At 42.9% G+C, this 20,730-nt stretch overlaps 1 protein-coding gene across 10 annotated transcripts in view; it reads right to left on the bottom strand.

The window, feature by feature from the left end:
• The window catches only part of LOC110491883 (ubiquitin conjugation factor E4 B), a 99,369-nt gene that overhangs the window by 32,332 nt on the left and 46,307 nt on the right, over positions 1-20,730 (bottom strand). For all 10 annotated transcript variants that reach the window (XM_036946775.2, XM_036946774.2, XM_036946776.2 and 7 more), the window contains 7 exons: positions 19,560-19,671; positions 19,212-19,295; positions 17,139-17,195; positions 12,544-12,660; positions 10,602-10,700; positions 10,187-10,300; positions 9,656-9,854 (listed from right to left, as the gene is read on the bottom strand). In XM_036946775.2, coding sequence (XP_036802670.1) covers positions 9,656-9,854; positions 10,187-10,300; positions 10,602-10,700; positions 12,544-12,660; positions 17,139-17,195; positions 19,212-19,295; positions 19,560-19,671 — 782 coding nt within the window. The remainder of the gene's footprint in view (positions 1-9,655; positions 9,855-10,186; positions 10,301-10,601; positions 10,701-12,543; positions 12,661-17,138; positions 17,196-19,211; positions 19,296-19,559; positions 19,672-20,730) is intronic.

Here is a 20,730-nt window from a genome sequence, read left to right as displayed (position 1 = left end):
CCGACTCATTTCAGCCAGGTCTGCTCAAGTGTGCTGCCCCCCTCATTGCTGGCTCAGTAACCCACATGTTAAATCTAACATGGTTATGGGGAAATATTCCTAAAGTATGGAACACAATTTATGTGCTGCCACTCCATAAGGGCGGGGTTAGTCGAGTTCTTGATGATTATCATCTCCGGGCTTCCATGTCAAGCTAAGATTCTCAAATCCTTGGTAAATAAGCAACTTCACTCCATCTGAGCCTGGTATTTTGAATATAAATCAAATCTGGGTTTAGGCCAGGGCACAGCACTATCACAGCAACCACATGAGTTGATGATGATATTGTCAATGCTTTAGAGGCTAAAATTAATTGTGCTGCCTTGTTTGTGAACCTGTCAACAGCATTTGATAACGTTGAGCATGTAACAAGTTATCCTCGATTGGCCTGGGCTTTGACGCCTGCTCTTGGTTTCATGATCATCTGAGTGACAGACTTGCCTAGTTAAATAACTCAGGCCATTGTGATTGGCGGGGTTAAGTACATAAAGGTGTTCCGCAGCTGTGCAGGAAGCCCTTACTGATTGTTCATGGCACCCTTTGTTTTATCACAGGAAACAGTTGTATAACTAACTCACTGTATTCTTACCCATAGGTTGTCTGGACCTCTTTGAAGTCATGAAGGTCACATCATTGCGCTCCTTTTGTTCACAAAACCTGCTCCAGAAGCTTCCGACTTGCTTAACTAACACTATTAAGATTTAAAATTCCAAGCAATCAAAACCGTTCACAAGGTTGGTTAACTCTGAAGACACCAAAGGAGTCTTCAGACTTATATCAAATTGGCTTTTAGTTTTTCTACTCCATATGTTTGGAAAAACAGTACAAAAAGAGGCCTTCGTGTCCGTGGATTAGTTTAGAGAGTGGGCAGATGAATTGTATAATGAAGAATGTGTTTGTTTTAGTTGATTGTGTATATTTATGTTTGTCTGTGTATATTTATGTTTGTCTGTGTATATTTATGTTTGTCTGTGTATATTTATGTTTGTCTGTGCAATTTGTATCGGGCTGTATTTTATTTGTTTTATATTGTATTCTATGAAATTGTATATGCAGGGCTCCCTTAAAAACGAGACACTAGTGTCAATGTGGACTCCCTGCTAAAATAAAGGTACAAAAATAAGATTTGTGCAATAGCAAGAACTTCGCTACAGTAGCTAGTTAGAGGGAGTATTCAGCATTGAGAGTGCAATCTGGCGTTGTTAGCATAAGTCATGACGTGCCCTGGGGGGAGGATCATAGCCCCCCCCCCCTCTCTGGAGGTGACAATCCCCACAGTGAAATGGTGAATTTCTACTAGACCAGCCAGAATCCAGCGCAAGCCAAGTATGGCAAAATGGTATGAACTATCGATAACCACATAAAAATGATTAAATAATGGATGTCGCGGTTATCAGTCTGCAGCTGAGAACGTACGTGGACACTCCTCTAAGAAAGACAGGTACTCCAAAGTATCCACTCTAATCAACACTACGACCAGAAAGACTCAACAAAAGGACAATGGCGATCTCTACTGGGCAAACCAGACTTTGACATCATCGACCCATCTATCGAAGCCCAATGTAGGACCTTGAGAAGCTATGATCACGTAAATATAAAATCTTATGATATATATATAGATATATATATATATATATATATATATATATATATATATATATATATATGCCTGAAGACTCCTTTGGTGTCTTCAGAGTTAACCAACCTTATGAACGGGTTTGATTGCTTGGATATATAAGATTATATATTTATGTGATCATAGCTTCTCAAGGTCCGATAGAGACCCATTCCTTTGTCTCTCCTCCTCCCGCTCCTTCTTCAACCCCCCTTTGTGTAACCAGCTGTTATATCAGGTTAGTCCACTAGGCACTTTTCATGGCATGATTAGTGTATAATGTATAATCTATTCTGTAATTCTGTGTGATTTATTTAGGTAGTTAGTAAATAAATAATTACGCCAATTGGTGTATTGCTGATTCACAATGTACAGTTGTGGTCAAAAGTTTTGAGAATGACAGATATTAATTTCCACAAAGTTTGCTGCTTCAGTGTCGTTACATATTTTTTGTCAGATGTTACTATTGAAAAAAAGTAAAATTACAAGCATTTCATAAGTGTCAAAGGCTTTTATTGACAATTACATGAAGTTGATGCAAAAAGTCAATATTTGCAGTGTTGGCACTTCTTTTTCAAGACCTCTACAATTCGCCCTGGAATGCTGTCAATTAACATCCTGACTGATGGCAGCCTATTCTTGCATAATCAATGCTTGGAGTTTGTCCACCCGCCTCTTCAGGATTGACCACAAGTTCTCAATGGGATTAAGGTCTGGGGAGTTCCCTGGCCATGGACCCAAAATATCAACGTTTTGTTCCCGGAGCCACTTAGTCATCACTTTTGCCTTATGGCAAGGTGCTCCATCATGCTGGAAAAGGCATTGTTAGTCACCAAACTGTTCCTGGATGGTTGGTAGAAGTTGCTCTCGGAGGATGTGTTGGTACCATTCTTTATTCATGGCTGTGTTCTTAGGCAAAATTGTGAGTGAGCCCACTCCCTTGGCTGAGAAGCAACCCCACACATGAATGGTCTCAGGATGCTTTACTGTTGGCATGACACAGGACTGATGGTAGCGTTCACCTTGTCTTCTCCGGACAAGCTTTTTTTCCGGATGCCCCAAACAATCAGAAAGGGGATTCATCAGAGAAAAGGACTTTACCCCAGTCCTCAGCAGTCCAATCCCTGTACCTTTTTCAGAATATCAGTCTGTCCCTGATGTTTTTCCTGTAGAGAAGTGGCTTCTTTGCTGCCCTTCTTGACACCAGGCCATCCTCCAAAAATCTTCGCCTCACTGTGCATGCAGATGCACTCACATCTCCCTAATGCCATTCCTGAGCAAGCACTGTACTGTTGGTGCCCCGATCCCTTAGCTGAATCAACTTTAGGAGACAGTCCTGGCGCTTGCTGGACTTCCTTGGGCGCCCTGAAGCCTTCTTCACAACAATTGAACTGCTCTCCTTGAAGTTCTTGATAATCTGATAAATGGTTGATTTAGGTGCAATCTTACTGGCAGCAATATCCTTCACTGTGAAGCCCTTTTTGTGCAAAGCAATGATGACAGCACGTGTTTCCTTGCAGGTAACCATGGTTAACCTCGAAGCTAGAGGGCACTATTTTTATGTTTGGAAAAATAACGTTCCCAAAGTAAACGGCCTATTTCTCAGGACCAGATGCTAGAATATGCATATAATTGACAGATTAGGATAGAAAACACTCTAAAGTTTCCAAAACTGTCAAAATATTGTCTGTGAGTATAACAGAACTGATATTGTAGGCGAAACCCTGAAAAAAAAATCAAACCATGAAGTGGCTTCTATTTTGAAAACCCCATGTTCCATAGCCTCCCTTTGCTCCATTTAAAGGGATATCAACCATATCCCTTTTCCTATCGCTTCCTCAAAGTGCCAACAGTCTTCAGACATAGTTTCAGGCTTTTATTTTGAAAAATGAGCCAGAAAGATAACATCGCGTCAGGTGGTCACATGAGTTTTGATCGCGCAACGGAGTTCGGGCAGCCATTGCCTTTCCCTCTCCTACTGATAAAGACATTTGCGGTTGATATATTATCGATTGTATATTTTTAAAACAACCTGAGGATTATTCTAAAAAAACATTTGACATGTTTCTGTGGGTATTACAGATATTATTTGGAATTTGTCTGCGTTGTCGTGACCGCTCTTTCCTGTGGATTTCTGAACATAACGCGCCAAACAAACGGAGGTATTTTGGATATAAAAATAATCTTTATGGAACAAAAGGAACATTTATTGTCTAACTGGGAGTCTCGTGAGTGAAAACATCCGAAAATCATCAAAGGTAAGCGATTAATTTGATTGTTTTTCTGATTTTCGTGACCAAGCTACTTAATGCTAAGTGTACATAATGTTTTGTCGGGCGATCGATAAACTTACAAACGCTTGGATTGCTTTCGCTGTAAAAACATATTTTCTAAATCTGAGACGACAGGTGGATTAACAAAAGGCTAAGCTGTGTTTTGCAATATTGCACTTGTGATTTCATGAATATAAATATTTGTAGTAATATTATTTGAATGTGGCGCTATGCTATTCAGCGGTTGTTGATGACAATTATCTTGCTAAAGGGATGGGTAGCGTCAAGAAGTTAACAGAGGAAGAACAATGACTCCAAGCTCCACCCTCCTTTTGAAGTTTCGTCTGTTATTCGAACTCAATCAGCATGAGAGCGATCTCCTACCTTGTCCTCGTCAACACTCACACCTGTGTTAATTTCTCTACACTCACACCTGTGTTAACTTTTTTGGGCAGCATTTGGAATTTGGGATAAAAGGCATGCCCAAATTAAACAGCCCAGAAGATATGATATGCATATAACTGGTAGATTTGGATAGAAAACAGTCTAAAGTTTCAAAAACTGTTAAAATAGTGTCTGTGAGTATAACAGAACTGATTTGGCAGGCAAAAACTTGAGAAAAATCCATTCAGGAAGTAGTTTTTTTTTCTGTTTTTTTTTTTCTATTCAATGCCATTACAGTATCCATTGACTTGGGGCTCAATTTGCAGTTCCTATGCCTTCCACAAGATGTCAACAGTCTTTAGAAATTGTTTCAGGCTTGTATTCTGAAAAATGAGGGAGTAAGACCAGTCTGAATGAGTGGACCCTGCCGTGTCGCAGAGCTTTTTCATGCGCAATCCCGAGAGAGTGCATTTGTTTACCTTTTATATTGACGACGTTATTGTCCGGTTGAAATATTATAGATCATTTGGGCTAAAAACAACCTGAGGATTGGATATAAACATTGTTTGACTTGTTCTTATGAACTTTACGGATACAATTTGGATGTTTTTGTCTACCCGTTTTGACTGCATTTGAGTCTGTGGATTACTGAAGAAAACATTAACAAAACTGAGGTATTTGGATATAAAAGAGACTTTTAATCAAACAAAAGGAACATTTATTGAGTAAATGAATGTCTTCTGATTGCCACCATATGAAGATCATCAAATGTAAGGGATTCATTTTATCTCTATTTCTGAGTTTTGTAACGCTTCTGCTTAGCTGGTTACTGTTTATAATAATTTGTCAACTGGGCTATGTTCTGGTCTAGGTATGTTCTGGGCTAGGTATGCTTTCGCCAAAAAGCATTTTATAAATCTGACATCATGGTTGGATTAACAAGAAGTTAATCTTTAAACCTATGTAAAATATGTTTTGTTTTCTGAATTTTTATAATGAGCATTTCTGTATTTGAATTTGGCGCTCTGCAATCTCACTGGATGTTGGCCAGACATACCCTAGAGAGGTTAACGAGAGAATCACTGACTTGATGTCAGCTGGTCCTTTTGTGGCAGGGCTGAAATGGAAATGTTTGAGGGATTCAGTTCACTTGCATGGCAAAGAGGGACTTTGCAATTAATTGCAATTCATCTGATCACTCTTCATAACATTCTGGAGTATATGCAAATTGCCATCATACAAACTGAGGCAGCAGACCTTGTGAAAATGTATATGTGTGTCATTCAAAACTTTTGGCCACAACTGTAGACTAGGGTTCGTGCAGATAGATCTTACGATGTTCAGATGACTGATAGAAGGTAAATAATAATTCAAATGTAACAGATCTTTAGATCTCTAAGAGTTCATTGGGAAGATGGAACTCCTTAAATAAACTTCTCCATGGTGCCCCAGGTTGAGTTAATTGTTGCATTATTTTATTCAATCACGTAATCAATTAAACGTTAGGTAATCAATTTGATAAAATTGCATGCCGTCACATTAATTATACTAAAGACATCCCAGAATTAGTTTAATATGGATTGATTTGAGACAGCCAGCAAGCAGACACCAGCTAGCTAACGTTTGATAGCTAATTTCCGTGCACATTTTGAATTTCATTAATACTGATTCTACCACTGCTAGATGTACAATTAGGTAGTGAAGACCTGCTCATGAAACAAAAACTTCAAATATTAGTTACAGGTTTAGTTTTAAGGTGAGAGTAACTCAGACATGAGGATGTAGGGGGTTCAGTGGACAATGTCATCTTGATTACATTTTCTAATGTTAAGACAGCATATTTTAACCAAAGTCATTTTTAGCTATCCCATGAGAATTTGCAAGTTAGACAGATCTGTGCAGACGGCTGTCGCACTATCTGACATGAGACAATGACGCTTATTAGACTTGGTTTCAATGAGAAAGTCAGATCTGTAACTCACATTCCTATGTGCATTTGGTTGGGTCATGAACAAAGCTACATTTCGCACCTTTAAAGATGCATTATTGCTTATTGCAGTTAACCACAGAAATACTTTGTTTTCTGAAAACAATAGGCCTATATGCTTTTGTTTGTGTGGAGAGGTGTGCCCCTTTCCCATTTAGGAGACCTATGTTGGCTCAAGAGAACCCCTAGAGGCAAATGTTCTGTATAGCCATTAGCAGTGTGCCTACAAATCTTCAGTGTTCCTATGCATAATCTCAACTAGACCTGTGTTCAAATGGCATTTGTTTTCTTGCAAATGCTTAGCTGTGCTTGATTGAGCTTGCCTGGCACAACAGACCCAATTGAATGGTTCCAAACTTTCGGTACTCTGGGCCGACTCAATCCAATGCTAAAGCATTTAAAAGGAAACAAATACCAATTGAACCCTACTGTGATCTCAATGAAATACATTACTCATCATCATCGTTGTGAGGGCCCTCAAATCCACAAAAATTTCAGCACTGCCCTGGATCGCATGGCGCTACAGAGGGTGGTGCGGACAGCCCAATACATCATTTGGCCGAGCTCCCTGCCATCCAGGACCTCTATATGAGGCTGTGTGAAAGGAAGGCCCAGAAAATCGTTAAAGACTCCAACCACCCAAGCCAGACTGTTCTCTCTGCTTCCGCACGGGAAGCGGTACTGGTACATCAATTCTGACACCCAACAGGCTCCTGAACAGCTTCTATCCACAAGCCATAAGATTGCTAAATAGCAAACAGAATGGCTTCACGGATTATCAGAGTTTACCCTTGTTAAATTTTTGCACTGGTCTCTATGCACTCACAGGACTCGACACACACATTTATACTGACGCTACACACACGCACTCACATAATTTATGCTGCTGCTACTCTGTTAATCATATCTTCATGTTGAGGGGGGGAAAGTCCATAGGGGGAGTAGCGGGGGCAGTAGCGGGGGTAGTAGTGGGGGGAATGTCCATAGGGGGAGTAGCGGGGGTAGTAGCGGGGGTAGCAGTGGGGAATATGTCCATAGGGGGAGTAGCAGTGGGGAATATGTCCATAGGGGGAGTAGCAGGTGGGAATATGTCCATAGGGGGAGTAGCAGGGGGGAATATGTTCATAGGGGGAGTAGCAGGGGGGAATATGTTCATAGGGGGAGTAGCAGGGGGGAATATGTCCATAGGGGAAGTAGCAGTGGGGAATATGTCCATAGGGGGAGTAGCAGTGGGGAATATGTCCATAGGGGGAGTAGCAGGGGGGAATATGTCCATAGGGGGAGTAGCAGGGGGGAATATGTCCATAGGGGGAGTAGCAGGGGGGAATATGTCCATAGGGGGAGTAGCAGTGGGGAATATGTCCATAGGGGGAGTAGCAGTGGGGAATATGTCCATAGGGGGAGTAGCAGGGGGGAATATGTCCATAGGGGGAGTAGCAGGGAGGAATATGTCCATAGGGGGAGTAGCAGTGGGGAATATGTCCATAGGGGGAGTAGCAGGGGGGAATATGTCCATAGGGGGAGTAGCAGGGGGGAATATGTCCATAGGGGGAGTAGCAGTGGGGAATATGTCCATAGGGGGAGTAGCAGTGGGGAATATGTCCATAGGGGGAGTAGCAGGGGGGAATATGTCCATAGGGGGAGTAGCAGGGAGGAATATGTCCATAGGGGGAGTAGCAGTGGGGAATATGTCCATAGGGGGAGTAGCAGTGGGGAATATGTCCATAGGGGGAGTAGCAGTGGGGAATATGTCCATAGGGGGAGTAGCAGTGGGGAATATGTCCATAGGGGGAGTAGCAGTGGGGAATATGTCCATAGGGGGAGTAGCAGTGGGGAATATGTCCATAGGGGGAGTAGCAGTGGGGAATATGTCCATAGGGGGAGTAGCAGGGGGGAATATGTCCATAGGGGGAGTAGCAGGGGGGAATATGTCCATAGGGGGAGTAGCAGTGGGGAATATGTCCATAGGGGGAGTAGCAGTGGGGAATATGTCCATAGGGGGAGTAGCAGGGGGGAATATGTCCATAGGGGGAGTAGCAGGGGGGAATATGTCCATAGGGGGAGTAGCAGGGGGGAATATGTCCATAGGGGGAGTAGCAGGGAGGAATATGTCCATAGGGGGAGTAGCAGTGGGGAATATGTCCATAGGGGGAATAGCAGTGGGGAATATGTCCATAGGGGGAGTAGCAGGGGGGAATATGTCCATAGGGGGAGTAGCAGTGGGGAATATGTCCATAGGGGGAGTAGCAGGGGGGAATATGTCCATAGGGGGAGTAGCAGTGGGGAATATGTCCATAGGGGGAGTAGCAGGGCGAGGGTGGAGCAGGTATCCAACTATTCAGCAGCCTGATGATCTGAGGGTAGAAGCCATTGGACAGTCTCAGTTTTTGAAATAATGTTCCTGTACTGCCCGTCTCTAAATGATTGAAGTGAGGAGAACAAGGCATGGCTTGGGTGGCTGATGATCTTCTTGGCCTTTCTGCGACACCTGGTGTTGTCGGTGTCCTGTAAGCCAGGCAGTGTGGCTGCACTATCACCCTCTGGAAATCCTTGGTGGAGGTGTAGTTGCCGTATCAGGCTGTGATGCAGTCCGACAGTGTTCTCTCCATGGTGCTCCTGTAGAAGACCGTTTGGGCCTTCGGGGACAGGCCAAATTTCTTCAGCATCCTGAGGTTGAAGAGTCGCTGTCGTGCCTTCACTACGGTGTCCGTGTGGTCAGACCATTTCAGCTTCTCTGAGATGTGTACCCAGAGGAATTTGAAGTTATTGACCATCTCCACAGCAACCCCGTTGATGAGGATCAGTGTCGAGGAGGTAATGTTGCCTATCTTCACCACCTGGGGACGGCCTGTCAGGGAGTTCAGGACCCAGTTGCATAGGGAGGAGTTCAGACCCAGGGCTGTGAGCTTTGTAATGAGCCTATAGGGCACTATGGTACTGAAGGCCGAGCTGTAGTCGATGAACTTACATATGTCCTCAGTGGAGACCGTGTGTAGCCCACGTTGTCATCGGGGGCTCTCCTCAGCAGCTCAGGGTCATTGTGCTCAAATCTTGAGAAAAAGGTGTCCAGCTCGTCTGGTAGGTTGACGTTGGTGACCGTGACTCTCTCGTGTTTTATTTCTTGTGTGTTTTTGTTCTACCTTGTCATTTTTTTGTGCTACATTGATAACTACATTGTTGGGTTTGGAGCTTGCAAGAAAGGCATTTCACTGTACACTTGAAACATTATGACGACAATGGTGGTGTTCAACTAGATAGAACAGAAAAATGGAGCTGACAAATTGTTCCATTCTGATGCATAGGGGATCTATGACATCGGCGTATTTACTGTTATATTATCTATGGGTGTCCACTCACGTATCTCGGCCAGCCAGGTCTTGAGCTCTTCCATGGTGGCCTTGAGCCGGGTCTCCTCACGGCTGACCTGCAGGCGGCAGAGGGGGTGGAAAATGTAGTACGGGTCTACCATCTCCAGCTTGATCTTCATGCTCAGCTGTTGCAGCACCGACAGGAAGTTAATCATGAAGCCATCTGTGGACACCAGCTTGTCGTCTGTCTGCGAGAGTAGGGGAGGAGGTGGGAGGGGAAGATATTAAATATAATATGAAATAAAGAACTGCTCAATAACTCCCTTATTAGTTCTCTGTTATTTAAGGAGTGGGGCCGTCCCACTCCTTTCATATGTATTTGTATTGGTTTCTGATAGGACAGTGAAAGAATGACAGCGACGGTGGGGGGAAAGCAGTGTGTGCTGGAATAGCAGTGGGTCTCTTCAGACTTTTTGGCCAGACATTCTAGCTTGAAAGGGTCACATTAGAAACACTCAATGCAGATGTTCTATAGATTAAATTAAAATAGGCTAGGATCACTAAGCTGTAAGCCTTTTACCTGCATCTGGGCTTTCTTCACATTGCGGTTGACCAGAGCTGCCATGTAGTTGAGCACTACCTCTCTTGTCTCTCCATTTAGTAGGATGTTGTGGAGAATTTTAAACAAGTCACCCTGACAAAGAAACATGTAAAAAAGTATTATGTCATGCCAACTTGAAGGAAGTCTAAATAAAAGTCACGATAGACCCAGGCAGGGCTCTAAGCTGACCTTTATTAAGTTAAAAAATGTAGGCTCACAACCAAACTTAGGAGCAAAATGAAAAATATTTGAGTTAATAAAGCTAGAATCCTGAATTGTTCTTGGCACACTGGTGCTCCTAAATAAAAATTCCAGGTCGCACAGTAAAATATTTAGCCGCATATGCAAGTAAAATGGTCGCACTGTACAGCCCTGCCAGGTGGGTGGGACTTACCCGGGCTGACTCCAGGTAGTGCTGCAGAGTTTGGCTACCCACACGAGTGTTCTCCATAGTGATCGCTGGGCCCGAGAAGTACTTGTCACCCACTTTGGTCTGAGTAGGAAAAGACCCCAAACAAAAAGTATTTTTGTTACTGGTAAAATATAATGGCAACATAATTCTGGAAGCAATATGATACAACTTGTCATGGTCATTTGTATATTTGTGAGCAATTTCTTTTTAATGCATTTTGTGAAGTAAACTTATGCAATACAACAGGAACCACCAGAAAGATGTTAATCAGCAAAATTGGTAAATTCACTAAATTCCAAGGGACAAGCAGTGCTGCTGGGCTACTTTCCTTTTCTTCTTTTGGCCACATTGCATTGAGTCACACAATCACACATTAATCTAGCTCCAGGGTGAAGTTCCCTCAATGTACAGATTTAGGATCAGCTTCCTCTCCCACAATTCTAACCTTTACTTCATTGGGATAGGGGGCAGCATTTTCACTTTTGGATGAAAAGCGTGCCCAGAGTAAACTGCCTGCTACTCAGTCCCAGATGCTAATATATGCATATTATTAGTAGTATTGGATAGAAAACACTGAAGTTTCTAAAACTGTTTGAATGATGTCCGTGAGTATAACAGAACTCATATGGCAGGCGAAAACCTGAGAAGAAATCCAACCAGGAAGTGGGAAATCTGATATTGGTAATGTTGCACTTCCCAAGGCTTCCACTAGATGTCAACAGTCTTTAGAACGTTGTTTCAGGCTTCTACTGTGGAGGGGGGCTGAATGAGAGGGGAATGAGTCAGAGGTCTGGCAGAGAGCCGCGGGCTCGTGACACGCGGTCATGAGAGCGTTAGCTCGCGTTCCATTGCTTTTCTACAGACAAAGGAATTGTCCAGTTAGAACATTATTGAAGATTTATCATAAAAACATCCTAAAGATTGATTCTATACTTCATTTGACATGTTTCTACTGACTGTAACGGAACTTTCTGAACTTTTCGTCCGACCTTTCCACTGGACTTGCCCGCGCTTCGTGAGTTTCGTTTTGTTTACTAAACGCGCGAACAACAAGGAGGTATTTGGACATAAATGATTAACTTTATTGAACAAATCAAACATTTATTGTGGAACTGGGATGTCTGTGAGTGCATTCTGATGAAGATCAAAAGTAAGAGAATATTTATAATGCTATTTCTGACTAATGTTGACTACACAACATGGCGGATATTTCTTTGGCTGGTGTGGGCTCTGAACGCTGTCCTCAGATTATTGCATGGTATGCTTTTTCAGTAAAGTTTTTTTGAAATCTGACACAGCGGTTGCATTAAGTAGAAGTTAATCTCAAAGTTCCATGTATAATAGTTGTATCTATTATCAATGTTTATTATGAGTATTTCTGTAAATTGATGTGGCTCTCTGCAAAATCACTGCATGTTTTGGAACTACTGAACATAACACGCCAATGTAAAATTAGATTTTTGGATATAAATATGAACTTCACCGAACAAAACATACATGTATTGTGTAACATGAAGTCCTATGAGTGTCATCTGACGAAGATCATCAAAGCTTAGTGATTCAATTTATCTCTATTTGTGCTTTTTGTGACTCCTCTCTTTGGCTGGAAAAATGGCTGTGTTTTTCTGTGACTTGGTCGTGACCTAACAATCGTTTGTTGAGCTTTCGCTGTAAAGCCTTTTTGAAATCAGACACTGTGGCTGGATTAACGAGAATTATATCTTTAAAATGATGCCTAATACTTGTATGTTTGAGAAATTTGATTTATCAGATTTCTGTTGTTTAAATTTGGCGCCCGGCAATTTCAATGGCTGTTGGCGAGGGATTCCCGTTCCCAGACAGGTTAACCGATAGAGTAGAAAACACAAAAAACTGACCCAGGATCAGCATCTGGGGGCAACTTCACTTTACCCCTATTACTCACGTCATCCTCTGCAAAGACCGACAGGCTGAAGAATGCTCCCAGGAAGGACAGTCTCTGAAACTCTCGGCCCATCCCCGGGCCCAGGGATTTGGGACACCACAGGGGCAGAGATGTCATCTGGACAGGACACACACGAGACAGGCACAAACTCAGCAAAAAAAGAAACTCACTTTTTCAGGACCCTGTCTTTCAAAGATAATTCATAAAAATCCAGATAACTTCACAGATCTTCATTGTAAACAGTGTTTCCCATGCTTGTTCAATGAATCATAAATAATTAATGAACATGCGCCTGTGGAACGGTCGTTAAGACACTAACAGCTTACAGATGGTAGGCAATTAAGGTCACAGTTATGAAAACGTAGGACACTAGAGGCATTTTACTGACTCTGAAAAACACCAAAAGAAAGATGCCCTGGGTCCCTGCTCATCTGTGTGAACATGCCTTAGGGATGTTGCAAGGAGGCATGACGACCTCAGATGTGGCCAGAGCAATAAATGTCAATGTCCTAAGACAGCCTAAGACAGCGCTACAGGGAAACAGGATGGACAGCTGATTATCCTCGAAGTGGCAGACCACGTGTAACAACACCTGCACAGGACCAGTACATCTGAACATCACACCTGCAGGACAGGTACAGGATGGCAGCAACTGCCCGATTTACACCAGGAATGCACAATCCTCTCCATCAGTGCTCAGACTGTCCGCAATAGGCTGAGAGCTTGTAGGCCTGTTGTAAGGCAGGTCCACACCAGACATCACCAGCAACAACATCGCCTATGGGCACAAAACCACCGTCGCTGGACCAGACAGGACTGGCAAAAAGTTCTCTTCACTGACGGGTTACGATTTTGTCTCACCAGGGGTGATGGTTGGATTCGCGTTTATCGTCGAAGGAATGAGCGTTACACCGAGGCCTGTACTTTGGAGCGGGATCGATTTGGAGGTGGAGGGTCCGTCATGGTCTGGGGCAGTGTGTCACAGCATCATCGGACTGAGCTTGTTGTCATTGCAGGCAATCTCAACGCTGTGCGTTACAGGGAAGACATCCTCCTCCCTCATGTGGTACTCTTCCTGCAGGCTCATCCTGACATGACCCTCCTGCATGACAATGCCACCAGCCATACTGCTTGTTCTAGACGTGATTTCCTGCAAGACAGGAATGTCAGTGTTCTGCCATGGTCAGCGAAGAGCCCGGATCTCAATCCCATTGAGCACATCTGGGACCTGTTGGATCAGAGGGTGAGGCCATTCCCCCCAGAAATGTCCGGGAACTTGCAAGTGCCTTGGTGGAAGAGTGGGGTAACATCTTACAGCAAGAACTGGCAGATCTGGAGCAGTCCATGAGGAGGAGATGCACTGCAGTACTTAATGCAGCTGGTGGCCACACCAGATACTGACTGTTACTTTTGATTTTGCCCCCCCCTTTGTTCAGGGGCACATTATTCCATTTCTATTAGTCACGTCTGTGGAACTTGTTCAGTTTATGTCTCAGTTGTTGAATCTTGTTAAGTTCATACAAATATTTACACGTTAAGTTTGCTGAAAATAAATGCAGTTAACAGTGAGAGGACGTTTCTATTTTTGCTGAGCTAACATGGTGACTATTACATTACTAAGCCATACTTGCTTGGTAACGGCAGAAACCAATACCACTACCCTGACAATTCAAATTGCATGTGACCTGTTCCAACACCCCTTCACAATGTGAAACAATGTTTGTGTTTTCTGCATATTGTAGATCTTTGTAATGCAATCCAGCTTAAAGTAGGATGAGGACATGCTTATTTCTCACCAAGGCACTATTACAAATGGAATTGCCTTACATCATGCTTCGCACTGATTTCAAACTCTGAATGGCACGATTCTAGTGTCGCTAAAAACCGTATAAGCTTACAGTGCCTTCGGAAAGTATTCAGACGCCTTGACTTTTCACATTTTTAGGTTAAAGCCTTAAAAATTATAATCCCTCAACTAACCCATAATGACAAAGAGAAAACCCGTTTTTAGAAATGTTTGCAAAACAAACCAGCATATTTACATACGTTTTCAGACCATTTTCTGTGAGACTCGAAATTGAGCTCAGGTGCATCCTGTTTCCATTGATCGTCCTTGAGATGTTTCTTCAACTTGATTGGAGTCCACCTGTGGTAAATTCAATTGATCGGACATGATTTGAAAAGGCACACACCTGTCTATATAAGGTCCCACAGTTGACAGTGCACGTCAGAGCAAAAACCAAGCCATGAAGTCGAAGGAATTGTCCTTAGAGCTCTGAGACAGGATTGTGAGAAACAAGATTCTCTGGTCTGATGAAACCAAGATTGAACTATTTGGCCTGAATGCCAAGCATCACATCTGGAGGAAACCTGGCACCATCCCTACGGTGAAGCATGGTGGTGGCAGCATCATGCTGTGGGGATGTTTTTCAGCGACCAGGACTGGGAGACTAGTCAGGATCGAGGCAAAGATGAACGGAGCAAAGTACAGAGATATCCTTGATGAAAACCTGCTTCAGAGAGCTCAGGACCTCAAACTGGGGCAAAGGTTCACCTTCCAACAGGACAACGAACCTAAACACACAGCCAAGACAACACAGGAGTGGCTTCGGGACACGTCTCTGAATGTCCTTGATTGGCCCAGCCAGAGCCCGGAGTTTAACGCGATCGACCATCTCTGGAGAGACCTGAAAATAGCTGTGCAGCAATGCTCCGCACCCAACCTTACAGAGCATGAGAAGATCTGCAGAGAATAATGGGAGAAACTCCACAAATACAGGTGTGCCAAGCTTGTAGCATCATACCCAAGAAGACTCGAGGCTGTAATTGCTGCCCAAGGTGCTTCAACAAAGTACTGGTAAAGGGTATAAATACCTATGTAAATGTGATATTTCAGTTGATTTAAAAAAAAAAATGAAATTAGCAAAAAAACAAATGAAAAAAACGATTTCTGCTTTGTCATTATGGGGTATTGTGTGTAGATTAATTATGATTTTTTTGTTGTTGTTTTAATACATTTTAGAATAAGGCTGTAACCTAAAAATGTGGAAAAAGTCAAGGGGTCTGAACACTTTCTGAAGGCATATATTCCTTATTTACACGTAAGGGGATTGTCTATGTCCCAAAGGGCACCCAATTTCCTTTATGGTGCAAAACTTTTGACCACAGCACTACGGGACCTAGTGAAAAGTAGTGCACTACAACGGGAATAGGGTTCCATTTGGGATGCATACTTTGTCTTCCCATGGGGAAGAAGAGTGTCAACACCTTGGATTATGAGGTGCTATGGAGGAGATCGTTAGCTAATTCTAAGGGGTGTAACGTGAACCTATGGTTCGGGTACGTATTGTGGCTTTTGGGGTCTTGGTTCGATTTCGGTACAGCGGGAAAATTAAATGTCAACAGTTACTGTAGTTAACTTATGTTTATTTAAGAAAATACAAAGTGTTGACAATCCTATTTCCATATGGTTATGAGTCATAATGCCTGATGAGAGCACAATCAAGAATACCAACACTTTGGATATTTTTACATGAAAAAAACAATTACTCAACACTAAAATAAAGTGCAATATCCATGTGAAATCAATATGTAAACATGGCTATGACATTGTATTGGCCTGTGCTATAATGTTTTCTAACAAAGAAAAATATGCATATTTGTGTGACTCTCATAAAGGGGGTGATTCTTTAGCACCCTACTTTGACTTTCCCACTCTGGGGTAATGAGATGGGATGTCACTGTTAAGTAGCTCTGGAGCCCTGGAGGTCCATCCATCTGTAGTAAGCGCAACACAGGGGCATTGGCCAATTCATTGGCAACTTTGATTTTGCTTGATTGTATAGAGCGAGTAGTACCAGTTTGCTGAAATGGGTGCGAGAGGGCAAAGTTTGCATCGTGGCTCACGCACTTTCACGAGGTGCTGAAACCCCCTATTCTTCTCAACCACTGAGAGTGGGCGTATATCCGCAGCTGTAAACATACCTATCGCTCTTGTCATTTCTTTGGCCTGGTCAGAATCCGCTGTAAAGGGCTGCTTAAATGTATGGGGAAGATGTAGTTGTGTGGTTGTTGTTTTGCGTTTCCGTCTTGGTAGGAATACTGGGGTGATGTCAGCGTAAATGTGACAACATGTTTGAGGTCTCTCTGTCCATCGCCATAGTAATCTACTGGGAAGCCAAAATGTTCCCAAACGGAAGATTTAAACGACGATGGATAATTCTCCTGGTTTATCTACCTCACCACTCGCCATCGTACAGAACAAGTTCCCGGCTGCACCTCACAAAAGGACAGCTTTAAATGAGACAATTAAGATTTTACTTTTGAAACAACGTGAGCATAGGCTCTAGTTGATTTAACAGAATAGCCTCAAATGTTTGTTTTTTTTCAGATCAGATTTACTCGAGAAGGAGCGAAGGCATAGCCTACAGGCCGAGTGTTTCACTTTTTAATGTATTAATTCATGTTCAGTGTGGACCGAACCGAGGTCCCTGTACCAAATGGTTTGGTACAAAAAAAGTACCTTTAAACCCCTACAAATTATGTAATAGATGAAGAGATAAGAAAGATGGCTCCGTCTCTCAGAACATACTCACCAAATTGCACATGGGGTGAGTCTTCCCAAACTTTATCTCACAGAGCTCAGCTAAAGCCTGTAGAAAACAAAACACGTCGTAAGTGAACGTTAAATAAAGACCCATCCAAAATAACCTCATAACATTGGCCATTGACTGTTAAAATGACCATATTCAAATGTGATTTTCAAATAAGTTTCCGTAAAAAAAAAAAAAACGCCCGATGTCATGTTATGACAGATGTGTGTAAAGAGTACGGGGAGCCATATAAATAGAATTACTAGCCCCTTAGACCACGGCAATTTGAATGGAACAAACGTGCACACTCAATATAGCAACCGGTCCACCAATAAAATAACCATTGCCTTCAATGGGAAAATTCCCATTCTTGAATGAATGAATGAATGAATGAATGAATGAATATATTATATATATATATTCATTCATATACAGTGCCTTGCGAAAGTATTCGGCCCCCTTGAACTTTGCGACCTTTTGCCACATTTCAGGCTTCAAACATAAAGATATAAAACTGTATTTTTTTGTGAAGAATCAACAACAAGTGGGACACAATCATGAAGTGGAACGACATTTATTGGATATTTCAAACTTTTTTAACAAATCAAAAACTGAAAAATTGGGCGTGCAAAATTATTCAGCCCCCTTAAGTTAATACTTTGTAGCGCCACCTTTTGCTGCGATTACAGCTGTAAGTCGCTTGGGGTATGTCTCTATCAGTTTTGCACATCGAGAGACTGAATTTTTTTCCCATTCCTCCTTGCAAAACAGCTCGAGCTCAGTGAGGTTGGATGAAGAGCATTTGTGAACAGCAGTTTTCAGTTCTTTCCACAGATTCTCGATTGGATTCAGGTCTGGACTTTGACTTGGCCATTCTAACACCTGGATATGTTTATTTTTGAACCATTCCATTGTAGATTTTGCTTTATGTTTTGGATCATTGTCTTGTTGGAAGACAAATCTTCGTCCCAGTCTCAGGTCTTTTGCAGACTCCATCAGGTTTTCTTCCAGAATGGTCCTGTATTTGGCTCCATCCATCTTCCCATCAATTTTAACCATCTTCCCTGTCCCTGCTGAAGAAAAACAGGCCCAAACCATGATGCTGCCACCACCATGTTTGACAGTGGGGATGGTGTGTGTTCAGGGTGATGAGCTGTGTTGCTTTTACGCCAAACATAACGTTTTGCATTGTTGCCAAAAAGTTCAATTTTGGATTCATCTGACCAGAGCACCTTCTTCCACATGTTTGGTGTGTCACCCAGGTGGCTTGTGGCAAACTTTAAACAACACTTTTTATGGATATCTTTAAGAAATGGCTTTCTTCTTGCCACTCTTCCATAAAGGCCAGATTTGTGCAATATACGACTGATTGTTGTCCTATGGACAGAGTCTCCCACCTCAGCTGTAGATCTCTGCAGTTCATCCAGAGTGATCATGGGCCTCTTGGCTGCATCGCTGATCAGTCTTCTCCTTGTATGAGCTGAAAGTTTAGAGGGACGGCCAGGTCTTGGTAGATTTGCAGTGGTCTGATACTCCTTCCATTTCAATATTATCGCTTGCACAGTGCTCCTTGGGATGTTTAAAGCTTGGGAAATCTTTTTGTATCCAAATCCGGCTTTAAACTTCTTCACAACAGTATCTCGGACATGCCTGGTGTGTTCCTTGTTCTTCATGATGCTCTCTGCGCTTTTAACGGACCTCTGAGACTATCACAGTGCAGGTGCATTTATACGGAGACTTGATTACACACAGGTGGATTGTATTTATCATCATTAGTCATTTAGGTCAACATTGGATCATTCAGAGATCCTCACTGAACTTCTGGAGAGAGTTTGCTGCACTGAAAGTAAAGGGGCGTGTGTGTGTGTGTGTGTGTGTGTGTGTGTGTGTGTGTGTGTGTGTGTGTGTGTGTATATATATATATATATATATATATATATATATAGTGGGAGCCTAAAAGGTTCACTCAGGGTTTACCGGGAACATAATCCATTTGGCACATCTCAAACTCCCCCCCTATCAGTTAAATAGACAGGCTCTCTCACAGGCTGCAGTACTTCACCGCTGCCACCTTACCATGAGGGGGAATTTAAAGTTGTCACTGTCGAAGGAACATTCTTTCACAGCCAGACCCAGCCCTTGAAGGATTGGAACGAAGATCTGAAAGACACAGAAGCGCAGGTGAGCAAATGAGGATTGCACCACAGTAAAGATAGCTGAAAATCAACATGGTGAAATCTACAGGATAACTTGGTAATCTGCTGCATTTCACATGGTTTTTCTCAAGTGTTTGACCAAATTCTCAATTACCAAATGTTTTCTAATGGACCTTTAAATGCTCAGTCTTACCTTCTACTAGCTTGGACAACGTCACACTAACAAAAGCATAGTCTGTGTGTCATTCGGTCTGTCGGTTGAGCCCACCTGTCTGAAGACCTCCTCCTGGTGGGTCATGCGGGCCAGCTCCTGGATAAAGCCATACGGCAGGTTTCGGCACAGCATGTAGGGCACCAGCAGGGACTGCTGCAGGGGGCTCCTGAGTGGAGGGGCAAGGGGAGGAGGAACGCTTTTACTCAGACACACAACATACCTGAACCATGTCACCTGGCCAAATACTATTTTGAGGCCAAATTAGGAGCGTATTTTGAGTGAGAAAATGTGCATTGTATTCTTGTTTTCTACCATTTAACAATTGGCAGAACAGGCATTCTAACAAAAGCCTATTTTATACTGCACGTATGTTAGCGCCGAGTTACTAAAAGCGTTGCGTTACTATAACGAACATAAAAATATTTCAAGAGCAGCTTTTTCCATCTTCATAACACTGCAAAAATCTAAAACTTTGTCAGAAACTAATCCATGCTTTTGTCACTTCAAGATTAAACCACTGCAATGCTCTACTCTCCAGCACTAAATAAACTTCCGCTAGTGCTAAATAATCTGCCAGAATCTTGACTAGAACCCCAAAATGATAATACATCTATCATATTACTCCAGGGCTAGCCACTCGACACTGGCTTGATGTTAAGGCTAGGGCTGATTAAGGTACAAATCATTACACTGACAAGCTCTTACCCATCTCTCCGATTTGGTCCTGCCGTACATACCTACATGTATGCTGCAGTCACAAGACACAGGCCTCATTGTCCCTAGAATTTCTAAGCAAACAGCTGGAGGCTGGGCTTTCTCCTACAGATCGCCATTTTTATGGAATGGTCTACCAATCCTTGAGAGAGATGCAGACTCGGTCTCAACCGACAAGTCTTTACTGAAGACTCATCTTTTCAGTAGGTCCAGTGATTGAGCAGTCTGGCCAAAAGGTGCTAATGTGAATGGCAAGACATTGGCGTGACGAACCACCCTTGCAGTCTTTGCCTGGCCGGCTCCTCCCGCTCTCCACTGGGATTCTCTGCCTCTGACCCCATTACGTGGGCTGAGTAACTGGTTTGCTAGTGCTCTCCCATGTCGTCCCTAGAAGGAGTGCATCACGACTTGAGTGGGTTGTCACTGACATTATCTTCCTGTTCGGTCTCGCGCCCCCTCGGGCTCGCGTGGTGGGGGCGAGCATCGAGGGCTGTACGCTGCCTTATCTCAG

The sequence above is a fragment of the Oncorhynchus mykiss genome, chromosome 16 (assembly GCF_057628025.1).
Source record: "Oncorhynchus mykiss isolate SJ-2025 chromosome 16, ASM5762802v1, whole genome shotgun sequence".
Taxonomy (NCBI): Eukaryota; Metazoa; Chordata; class Actinopteri; order Salmoniformes; family Salmonidae; genus Oncorhynchus; species Oncorhynchus mykiss.
This window is presented reverse-complemented; position numbering and strand designations above follow the sequence as displayed.